The sequence below is a fragment of the Carcharodon carcharias genome, chromosome 14 (assembly GCF_017639515.1).
Source record: "Carcharodon carcharias isolate sCarCar2 chromosome 14, sCarCar2.pri, whole genome shotgun sequence".
In the NCBI taxonomy this organism is placed as follows: domain Eukaryota; kingdom Metazoa; phylum Chordata; class Chondrichthyes; order Lamniformes; family Lamnidae; genus Carcharodon; species Carcharodon carcharias.
Genome location: NC_054480.1, coordinates 135018946 through 135031445, shown reverse-complemented (window position 1 = coordinate 135031445; position 12500 = coordinate 135018946). Strand labels below are relative to the sequence as shown.

Sequence of the window (12500 nt, the reverse complement as noted above, 5' to 3'; positions counted from 1 at the left end):
CCCACTCCCACGGATTAACTTGAAGCCATTCGCATACCGAAAAGCCAATAGGGGAGACATCAATGTGTATTTTGAATGGGGCAGATGGGTTGATCGTGGTGACTGTGGAACAGCCCTGTCGAGTAAAACTAGGAAAGTTTTAAAACAGAATTTCATAAAATTTGCAGCCTGGCAACACATTCAGCCCGTGTTTCTGCTCCACAGGAGCCTCCTCCTATCCTTCCTCATCCAACCTTATCAGCATAACCATCAATTCCTTTCTCCCTCATGTGTTTATCTAACTTCCCTTTGAAGCCATATACTATTCATTGCAACTATACATATAAAGAATGGATAGACAGGCTGGGCCTCGTTTCTCTTGAAAAAAGAAAGCTGAGGGGTGATAATAGAGGTCTTTCAAATTGTGAGAGGATTTGATAGAGTAGTTACTGAGAGAATGTTTCCTCTTGTGGGGAAGAGCATAACAAGAGGTCATCAGTATAAGATAGTCACCAAGAAACCCAATAGGGAATTCAGAAGAAACATCTTTACCCAATGTGTGGTGAGGATGTGAAACTTGCTACCACAGGGGGAGGTTGAAGTAAATAGTATAGGTGCATTTGAGGGGAATCCACACAAGCACCTGAGGGGAAGGGAATAGGGGGTTACAATTTTTAAATGTTATTTTATGGGATGTGGGCATTGCTGGCAAGGTCAGCGTTTGTTACCCATCCCTAATTGCCCTTGAACTGAGTGGTTTCTTAGGCCATTTGAGAGGGCACTTAAGAGTCAACCATGTTGCTGTGGGTCTGGAGTCACATGTAGGCCAGACCAGGTAAGGACAGCAGATTTCCTTCCCTAAAGGACATTAGTGAACCAGATGGGTTTTTACAACAATCAATGATAGTTTCATGGTCACCATTACTGAAATTAGCTTTATATTGCAGATTTATTAACTGAATTTAAATTCCACCAGCTGCCATGGATTTGAACCCATGTCCCCAGAGCATTAGCCTGGGTCTCGGGATTACTCATCCAGTGACATTACCCCTACGCCACCATCTCCCCAATGATAGATTTAAATGAAGATGGGTGGAGGCTCACCTGGAGCAGAAACACCGGCATGGCCTGGTTGTGCCATTGGCCTGCTTCTAGGCCGGATATCCTGTGTCATTCTACAACCACCCTCTGTGGTAGCGATGTCCCCATTCAAACCACTCTCTGGGTGAAGAGGTTTCTCCTGAATTTCCTATCGGATTTATTAGTGACTACATTATATTCCTATTGCCAATGGACTTCCTGCATGTCCATCATCTTACATAGAATGACGGAAGCTTTTGAAACATTACGGCCAGGATTTTCCCATTCACCCCCCCCCCCCCCACCCAATGACAATGTGTGCTCTGGCAGTACCGGAATATCCCACCCTATATACATGGCCCCCTATACTCCAGCCGACAAGTGGAAAGGTTTTCTCTCTATCTACCCTCTCAAACCATTTACAAATCTTAAATACCTCTGTCGATTCAACGGCCAGCCTTCTCATTTCTGGGGAAGGGAGATTTTCACTTGAAGATCCGTGGGATAGACCTGCCAAAGTCAGTGACATTTCCGTTTGTGAAGCCCGGTCATTTGTGTGTAAAAAAAAAAGTCTGCTCCAACTTTCGTGCAATTAAGTCAGGAAGGGTGTCCACATCTGGATTTAACTCAACCAGAAACAGTGTGTACAGAGGCATAAACAAGGGCCCCAGGTTTTACATGCTGTGTAAAGATGTTTTGTCCTTGCTGCTGCCAACAGCTGCAAGCGTAGAGCACCCTGAGTTTTAAAAGTAATAAACATGATTAGACATGAAGGTAACAATCCAAGCATTAACTGTTCACTAAACCTTTCAACGGTACTGTCTGCTAACAAACACAATGACTTTCTAAACTCTGTTACTATAAAATATTATACCCAGAAACAAAAAATAATAAGCTTACGGTGAAATCTCTGTGTCACTCAGCTATATTTTGATCCTCAAGGAAGCACCTTTGGACTCAAGCCAGTGGGCATCTTAAGTTGAATTAAAGATGTCCTTTGTTTACCTGTAACACAAGCCAGCGTACACAGGTTCTGTTTCATCCTCTTTTCTCACTACGCTGCACAATAATTACCAACATTTTCAAGGTTCTGAAATGCAAATTTTATGATGGCCTTTTGTTTCTCATTACCACCCCACTTCTACCTGTGGGTCTGTGATTTGCTGTGGAATTATAGAGTCGTACAGAGATTTGAGTGCATAATCTAGGCTGACACTCCACAGCAGTACTGAGGGAGTGCTGCGCTGTCAGAGGTGCTGCCTTTGGGGTGAGATGTTAAGCTGAGGCCAGTCTTCCCTCTCAGGTGGACATATAAATCTCATGCCACTATTTCTTCACAAATAGGTTTCTATCTATGCCTTTGATCCCGATTAGCTAGCAATATCTTGTGTGGCACCTAATACTTTCTGGAATTTTACAACACCTATAGCTCATCCTCTATCACCACACCAGTGTGTCTCTCAAAAGAACTCTATAATGACTTGGACCTCACTGCTTACAAGGTGGTGGAGGCAGAAACAATCGATGATTTCAAAGGGAAATTGGACTGACACTTGGGGAGCTGGTGGTGTATTGGTGATGTCACTAGAGTAGTAATCCTGGCGGCCAGGCTAATGCTCTGGGGGCGTGGATTCAAATCCCACCACAACAGCTTGTAGAACTCAAATTCAAATTAATAAAAATACAGAATTGAAAGCTGGTGTCATTAATGATGCCTATGAAACTATAGTTGATTGTCATAAAAACCCATCTGGTTCACTAATGTCTGTCAGGGAAGGAGATTTGCCTTCCTTACCTGGTCTGGCCTACATGTGACTCCAGACCCACAACAATGTGGCTAACTGCCCCTCTGATAATTGGCCTTTCAGTGAAAGGGCAATTAGAGATGGGCAACAAATGCTGACCTTGTCAGAGATGCCTGAACACTATGGCTAGGGTGATACAGTGGGGGAATAGAGCTGGCTGGACTTGATGGGCTGAATGGCCTCCTTGTGTTGTAATGACTCTTTAATGCTATGGGATTGCTGGGCTATGGGTTAGGCTGGTGGAAACTGATATTCTTAGTCTGCGCTTGTCTAAAGAGTTTCTGCCTTCCCATTGGGCAGTGAAAACATTTTCAAAACAGAACCCCTCGTTGTGTAACCACATTCTTTGCCCCATTTATGAGTTGCTTTATGTTTATATCTACATTAAGGTGTGCCATTTCTCAGCCCATCCTGTGGACACTGGTCCACATCTTTGTCAAATGCTGTGTATTTACCTTATCAGATTGCTTTTCCTGTCAGTTTTATTCTCTCTCTTCTTTCATGGGATATGGGCGAGGCCAGCATTAATCACCCATCCACAACATCGGACCTATATTGCTGCTTCCACCACCTTGTAAGCAACGAGTTCCAAGGCATTATAGAGTTCTTTTGAGAGACACACTGGTGTGGTGATAGAGGACGAGCTATAGGTGTTGTAAAATTCCAGAAAGTATTAGGTGCTACACAAGATATTGCTAGCTAATTGGGATCAAAGGCATAGATAGAAACCTATTTGTGAAAAAATAGTGGCATGAGATTTGTATGTCCACCTGAGAGGGAAGACTGGCCTCAGCTTAACATCTCACCCCAAAGGCAGCACCTCTGACACTGCAGCACCCCCTCAGTACTGCTGTGGATTGTCAGCCTAGATTATGCGCTCAAATCTCTGTACGACTCTATGATTCCACAGCAAATCACAGACCCACAGGTAGAAGTGGAGTGGTAATGAGAAACAAAAGGCCATTATAAAATTTGCATTTTACGAAGCCTTTTGCTGTTGACTAGGTACTTCACAACATCAAACTCTTTTAAGGCTCCCCAAGGGTACCTGGAATCACAACTCCAATCCTGCGCTTGTATTTCTCTATTTCTAAGGGAGTATTTATGCTTAGCTACCTATCAGAAATAAAAAAAAATCCAACTCCTTAAATAATAAGATAGTCACTGAGAAATCCGCTGGGAAGTTTTTCTTTATTGGGATGTCGGTGTCACTAGCAACGCTAGCACTTGTTGCCCAGCAACTCCCACGCCCCATGAAGGAATTTTTGAAACCTATGAAAGGAAAAAAAGTGCATTTGAGGCGGAGGGAGCTAAATAAATACGTGAGAAATAAAGGAACAGAAGGATACACTGATTGGGTTAGAATGTGTGGGAGGAAGAAAGTTCTGTTGGGCATAACCTCCAGCAAGGACCTGTCGGGCTGAATGGCCTGTTTCTGTGCTGTAAGTACAATGTAATTCTATATTTTGATTAAGGGCAAGGGAGATTCCTTTCACGCTCTCCATCTCCTCCGGTGTCCCAGCCAATATTTATCCATCAGCCAACATCGTTCCACATTCCAAACCCATGATTACTACCATCGGGAAGGACAAGGGTGGCAGACACATGGGAATACCATCACCTAAAAGTTCCCCTTCAAGCCACTCACCATCCTGACTTGGAAATATGTCGCTGGGTCAAAATCCTGGAACTCCCTCCCTAACAGCACTGTGGGTGTACCTACACCACAGGAACTGCAGCGGTTCAAGAAGGCAGCTCACCACCACCTTCTCAAGGGCAATTAGGGATGGGCAATAAATGCTGGCCCAGCCAGCGACACCCACATCCCGTGAATGAATGAATTTTAAATATCAATAGAACAGCTTATCTGTTCTGAAACACATTGATGTTTCTAGGATCTTGTTGCGCCAGAACTGGCTGCTGCGTCTCGTACATTACAACAGTGACGGGGTATTGCAAATGTATTTCATTGGCTTTTAAGCGCCTTGGGACATCTCGCGCTTGTGAAAGGTGCTATACAAATATTCGGATTATTTAACTACCGATACTCGAGACTAATGCATTTAGGTCAAGTTTTTCTTTTGCAAATAGAACTTAGTAAATGAATTCTGTCCTACATGCACTTAGCACAGTGCATCAAATCACTTTCAAGAGTTCACAAGATCAATAGTAAGGTTGCCAAAATTCATTCTTAAAACCAAAGTCTTTTATAAAGGCAATACCGCCATCTAATGGCGGAAATCAGCATTACAAGAATAATTTAACTTATGGAGGCGATGGGGCAGGGGTAGCTTTCCCTAAATCTGCATAACACAAAATACTGTGTCCTTGCCAAGGCGTGTAGGTCTGAAATGTTAACCCTACCCTCCTCTCCCAGCGATGCTGCCATGTGTCTCCAGCATTTTCTGTTTTTATTCAGTTAGATTTATAATTATGTTGCACAGGGTGCCCTCCTGTTTTTGCCTTGCACCCTGGAGCTGCCCTGACACATCAACAGCTGGGTGAGTCACAGAGTAATGAAACCCTTTTACAATGACTTCCCCCTAGAGCTGGACTGCCATTTAAAATCGCACGGTGAGAAAGACAGAGACAGAAGTGGAGTAAGGGCAGGATGCAGCATTCTGGTACCTGCTTTGGTGCTAATGAAAATTAATTGGAAACGTCAATAATATTAGTCAGGTGAGACTCCATCCTAAGACACCGTGGATAAAGAAGCTCTCATTTCTGAAGGGGAGATTGAATACCTCGTTTACATCTCCCGAATTCCACCCTGGATCATTTCAAAACTATATCCAGCAGCTGAAATGATCTTTATAAACATGCTACATCCTAATGTATGCTCAAAATCTAATTGAGTGTTGGTGCTATAGATGGACCTCATTATAGACTGCAAGATAAAAAGATTTTATTGCAATTCTAGAAAATTCTGCTACATTTCACACACTAGATCTGCAGCCTAATTTTCTAAACCATCCACCTAACATCCTTTAATACCCTGCCCCACTCCCTTGTTAATCTTGCCTTAATACAACTCAGGGTCTTGAAGTGGTGACTGAACACCAAAAGCTTGTGCTGGCTCATATCTAGGAGAGAACTCCACCTGATTGACTGCTCCTCCCCAGAGTGACAGCTCTTGCCAAAGTAACAATTCTTCCCAGTGACAATTCTTCCCAGAGTGACAACTCATCCCAGAGTGACAACTCATCCCAGAGTGACAGCTCTTCACAGAGTGACAACTCTTCCCAGAGTGACAACTCTTCCCAGAGTGACAACTCTTCCAGAGTGGCAACTCTTCACAGAGTGGCAACCCTTCAGTGACAACTCTTCCAGAGTGAGAACTCTTCCCAGGGTGGCAACTCTTCACAGAGTGACAACTCTTTCCAGAGTGGCAACCCTTCACAGAGTGGCAACTCTTCACAGAGTGACAACTCTTTCCAGAGTGGCAACCCTTCACAGAGTGGCAACTCTTCACAGAGTGACAACTCTTCCCAGGGTGGCAACTCTTCACAGAGTGACAACCCTTCACAGAGTGACAACCCTTCACAGAGTGACAACTCTTCCCAGAGTGACAACTCTTCCCAGGGTGACAACTCTTCCCAGGGTGGCAACTCTTCCCAGAGTGGCAACTCTTCCCAGGGTGGCAACTCTTCACAGAGTGACAACTCTTTCCAGAGTGGCAACCCTTCCCAGAGTGACAACTCTTCCCAGAGTGGCAACTCTTCACAGGGTGGCAACTCTTCCCAGGGTGGCAACTCTTCGCAGAGTGACAACTCTTTCCAGAGTGACAACTCTTTCCAGAGTGACAACTCTTCCCAGAGTGGCAACTCTTCCCAGAGTGGCAACTCTTCACAGAGTGGCAACTCTTCACAGAGTGACAACTCTTCACAGAGTGACAACTCTTCCCAGAGTGGCAACTCTTAACAGAGTGACAACTCTTCCCAGAGTGGCAACTCTTAACAGAGTGACATCTCTTCCCAGAGTGACAACTCTTCCCAGAGTGACAACCCTTCCCAGAGTGGCAACTCTTCCCAGAGTGGCAACTCTTCACAGAGTGACAACTCTTCACAGAGTGACAACTCTTCCCAGAGTGGCAACTCTTAACAGAGTGACAACTCTTCCCAGAGTGGCAACTCTTAACAGAGTGACATCTCTTCCCAGAGTGACAACTCTTCCCAGAGTGACAACCCTTCCCAGAGTGGCAACTCTTCCCAGAGTGGCAACTCTTCAGAGTGACAACTCTTCCCAGAGTGGCAACTCTTCAGAGTGACAACTCTTCCCAGAGTGGCAACCCTTTACAGAGTGACAGCTCTTCACTAAGTGGCAATTCTTCAGAGTGACAACTCTTCCCAGAGTGACAACCCTTCACAGAGTGACAGATCTTCACTGAGTGGCAACTCTTCATGGAGTGGCAACTCTTATAGAGTCATAGAGTCATAGAGGTCTACAGCACAGCAAATGGTCCTTCGGCCCATCGAGTCTGTGCCGGTCATACAAGTACCTAACTACTCTAATCCCATTTTCCAGCACTAGGCCCACAACCTTGTATGCCATGGCATCGCACGTGCACATCCAAATACTTCTTAAATGTTATGAGGGTTTCTGCCTCTACCACCCTTTCAGGCAGTGAGTTCCAGATTCCCACCACCCTCTGGATGAAAAAATTCTTCCTCACATCCTTTCTAAACCTCCTGCCCCTTATCTTAAATCCATGCCCACTGATTATTGATCCCTCCACCAAGGGGAAAAGTTCCTTCCTGTCCACACTATCTATGCCCCCTCAATCTCCTCTGCTCGTCTCCTCTTCCCAAAATGACAACTCTTCCCAGAGTGGCAACACTGCATAGAGTAACAGCTCTTTGCCGAGTAGCAAATCTTCACATAGTGACAACTCTTCCCAGAATGGCAACTCTTCACAAAGTGGCAACTCTTCACAAAGTGACCACTCTTCCCAGAGTAGCAACTCTTCCCAGAGTGACAGCTCCACCCAGGGTGACAACCCTTCATAGAGTGATAACCCTTCACAGAGTGACAACTCTTCACAGATGGCCACCATTCATAGAGTGACAACTCTTCACTGATGGCCAATCTTCATAGAGTGACAACCCATCATAGAGTGACAACTCTTCACAGAGTGGCAACTCTTCACAGAGTGGCAACTCTTCACAGTGAAAACTGTTCCCAGAGTAGCAACTCTTCCCAGAGTGACAGCTCTACTGAGGGTGACAACCCTTCATAGAGTGACAACCCATCATAGAGTGACGACTCTTCACTGATGGCCAAACTTCATAGAGTGACAACCCTTCACAGAGTGACAACTCTTCACTGAGAGGCAACTCTTCCCAGAGTGGCAGCTCTGCACAGAGTGACGCCCTTGAGAGAGTGGCAGCTCTTCACAGAGTGACAGCCCTTCCCAGAGTGACACCTCTTCAAAAAGTGACAATTCTTCACTAGTGAAAATTGTTCCCAGAGTGACAACTCTTCCCAGAGCGGCAACTCTTCCCAGGGTGGCAACTCTTCCCAGGGTGGCAACTCTTCCCAGGGTGGCAACTCTTCCCAGGGTGAGAACTCTTCACAGAGTGAGAACTCTTCACAGAGTGAGAACTCTTCCCAGAGTGAGAACTCTTCCCAGAGTGGCAACTCTTCCCAGAGTGACAGCTCTAACCAGAGTGACAATTCTTCCCGTAGTGGCAACTCTTCATAGAGTGATAGCTCTAACCAGAGCGACAATTTTTCCCAGAGTGGCAATTCTTCACATAGTGACAACTCTTCTCAGAGGGACAACTCTTCACAGAATGACAACCCTCCACAGAGTGACAGCTCTTCACAGAATGACAACCCTCCACAGAGTGACAGCTCTTCTCAGAGTGGCAACTCTTCAAAGAGTGATAACCCTTTATAGAGTAACAACTCTTCGCCAAGTGGCAAATCTTCACCTAGTGACAACTCTTCCCAGAGTGACAATTCTTCCCAGATTGGCAACTCTTCCCAGAGTGACAGCTCTACCCAGAGTGACAACCCTTCATAGAGTGACGACTCTTCACAGAGTGAGAATTCTTCACTGATGGCCACTCTTCATAGGGTAACAACCCTTCACAGAGAGACAACTCTTCACAGAGTGGTGAGTCTTCACAGAATGATAGCTCTAACCGGAGTGACAACTCTTCCCAGAGTGAAAGCTCTTCCCAGAGTGACAACCCTTCCCAGAGTGACAGCTCTTCCCAGAGTGACAGCTCTTCACAGAGTGACAGCTCTTCATTGATGGCCACTCTTCACAGAGTGACACCTCTTCCCAGAGTGGCAGCTCTGCACAGAGTGACTCCCTTAAGAGAGTGGCAGCTCTTCATAGAGTGACAGCCCTTCACAGAGTGGCAATTCTTTACTAGTGACAACTCTTCCCAGAGGGTCAACTCTTCCCAGAGTTGCAGTTCTGCACAGATTGACTCCCTTAAGAGAGTGGCAGCTCTTCACAGAGTGGCAATTCTTTACTAGTGACAACTCTTCCCAAAGGGTCAACTCTTTCCAGAATGGCAACTCTTCACAGAGTGACAATTCTTCCCAGAATGACAATCTTTCCAGGGTGACAGCTCTTTACAGAGGGACAACACTTTATAGAGTGACAGCTCTTCATACAGTGGCAGCTCTTCCCAGAATGACAACTCTTCCCAGGGTGACAACTCTTCACAGTGGCAACTCTTCACAGAGTGACAACTCTTCACAGGGTGGCAAGTCTTCACAGGGTGGCAAGTCTTCACAGAATGATAACTCTAACCAGAGTGACAAGTCTTCATAGAGTGACGACTCTTCACTGATGACAACTCTTCACAGTGACAACTCTTACAGCATGGCACCTCTTCACAGTGTGACAGCTCTTCACGGAGTAACAATTCTCCCCAGAGTGACAACCTTTCATGGAGTGCCAGCTCAACCCAGGATGCCAAAAAATATAACTGCTACCTCCCTACTCGCTTCCTTCCCCCAAAGGCATGCTCCACCTCAGTGTATTTTCCCCCATTGAAACTGTCTTGTCAACATGTGATCTCAGGAAACTGACTGCACCCAAAAATAAGACTTCTGGGATATGCTATGGTCAGGACCTTAGGCCTCTGGTTTGCTGTTGACTGCCTGGAATCTGGATTTCCTGAACCAGCACCTTTGGTGTAAACCAATTAGAAGAAAGCTACCACAATAGCAACAACTTATATTTATATATCGCCTTAACATACAAAATGTCCCAATTTGTTCCACAGGAGCATTTATTAAACAAAATATGACACCAAGCCAGTTAAGGGGATATTAGGTCAGGTTACCAAATGCTTGGTCAGAGAGGTAGATTTTAAGGAGGGTCTTGAAAGTGGGGTAAAGAGGCTGCAAGGAGTGGAAAGAGTATTCCAGAGCCTAGGGTCCTGGCAACTGAAGGCACGTCCATCAATGTTATGTGATTAAAATCAGAAATGCTCAAGAGGCCAGAATTAGATGAGTTCCGATATCTCAGAGGGGGTTGTGGAGTTGGAGGAGATTACAGAGATAGGGAGGGGATGGGACTATGAAGGGAATTTGAAAAAATTGATGAAAATTTTCAAATCAAGGTGTTGCTTAACCAGGAGCCAATGTAAGTCAGCGAGCACAGGGGGGTGATAGGGGACCAGACTTAGTGTGAGTTAAGACACAGACAGCAGAGTTTTGGATGACCTCAAGTTTCCAGAGGGTAGAATGTGGAAGATTAGCCAGGAGTCCATTGGAGCAGTCGAGCCTAGAAGTAAAAAAGGCATGACTGAGTGATTCAGCAGCAGATGAGCTGAGACAAGGGTGAAACCAGGTTACAGAGATGGAAATAGGGAGTCTTAGTAATGGCACGGATATATAGAGAGAAACTCTCCTCAGGGTCAAATATGACACCAAGAATGCAAACACATCGGTTTAGTCTTAGACCATTTCCAGGGAGGGGGGGTGGAGTTGGAGTTAGGCGCAAGGACCGAAGAAAATGGAATCAGTCTTCCCGATATTTAATTGGAGGAGATTTCTGCTCATCCAATACTGGAGGTCAGATAAGCAGTCTGATAATTTAGCAACAGTGGAGGGGCTGAGAGAGTTGGTGGTGAAGTCAAGTTGATTGGCATCAGCGTCCACGTGAAAATGAATGCTTTGCTTCCAGATGTTGACATCGAGGAGCAGAATGTAGATGAGAAACAGCAGGGGGCCAAGGATAGATCATTGGGCAACAACAGGTGGAACAGTGCAGGAGCAGGAAGAGAAGCCATCGCAAGTGACTCTCTGGCTATGATTAGATAGATAAGAATGGATCCGAGTGAGAGCAATCCCACCCAACTGGTCGACAGTGGAAAGGCATTGGAGAAGTGTGGCATGATTCAAGAAGGAAGCTGAGGCCTGGTTCACCTTGTCACAGTCACAAAGGATGTCATTTGTGACATTGATGAGAGTCATTTTGATAATGTGGGAGGGGTAGGATTTGGAGGGATTCAGACATGGAATTTAAGGAAAGCTGGGCTTTGATTAGGGAGGTGACAGTTTCATCTTGTATTCATGGTTCTGATAGGGTTTCTTTAGGGTTTTTGCCTGTTTACCTAAGAATTCTACCATAGACTGTAATCCGTAAAAACCATTCCTGTTTATTTACAGATCTATGTACATCTCTGGACTCTGCGCGAGGTTATACTTCTGCTTCCCACCAGGTTTCAGTCTCTTAGTCATGTGACATTGCATCATTGTTTCATCAGTATCTGATACTTCTAATGTTAACCCTTTACTCTACATCTCCCCCAAAGTCTTTATCCCAACTATATACATCCTCCTACATCTCCCCCCAAAGTCTCAGGCTTCACAGGATTAGTCTCTGTGGTGCCTTAACCAATCACCCTGATCTGACCCTGATTACATTTCGAGATTGAGGACAAACTGCATTGTCTTGTTGTTCGATTTGAGTGTCTTCCACCTGGGTGGCTGTAGAGTTTCTATTTGTTTCTGGTTCCTTTTCTCCATCCGGATCTAAATAATGTGTCCAAGGTTCCATTGGTTTCCTTTGCAATGATATCAAGGCTCATCAGTTCCTTCTGACATCTCCCTGGTCCATTTCAATTCTATAAGATCTTGGCTGTGGAGCTCTTCCTATTCCAATGGCTTAATTCTGTTGATCTCGTATCCACACTCTCTCCCTGGGCTGCAGCACTTTCAACTCTCATGCTCTGTGCCTGATGCTGAAATGACAAGCTTGACTGTCCCTCTGTTGTCCCTCACACTTCCTAACTTTCTCACAATCATCTGGGGTTATGTTAGCTTGTAGTTTTTGTTGTAGAGCTGGAAGTTGTGTGTTTGCAGCCATCTTCCCAAGAATAGCACTGATGGTGAGAACCTGCTTTTAATTGGTGAAGCTCTGTAATTAAGAAGGGCTAAGTTAACATCTTTGTTCTTTTTCATCAATTCCTTGATTGTTCAAACTCCTCTTTCTGCTTTTACGTTCGATTGCGGGTATCGAGGCAAAATAGTCACATGCACGGAACCATATTCCTGCGCAAAGTTGTAGAACAGCTCGTTAGCAAACTGAGGACCATCGTTTGACACCACAACGTCCAGGATGCCATGTGTCACAAAGATTCACCTTAGTGATGTAATGACTGCCTC

The 12500-nt window shown here is 45.2% G+C and overlaps 1 protein-coding gene across 1 annotated transcript in view; it reads left to right on the top strand.

Moving 5' to 3' along the window:
* Positions 1–6785, top strand: part of LOC121287626 (uncharacterized transmembrane protein DDB_G0289901-like) — a 180474-nt gene extending 173689 nt beyond the window's left edge. Inside the window, exon 2 of the mRNA XM_041205558.1 lies at positions 6195–6785. Within this exon, the coding sequence (XP_041061492.1) occupies positions 6195–6785 (591 nt within the window). The remainder of the gene's footprint in view (positions 1–6194) is intronic.
* Positions 6786–12500: the final 5715 nt, after the last annotated feature.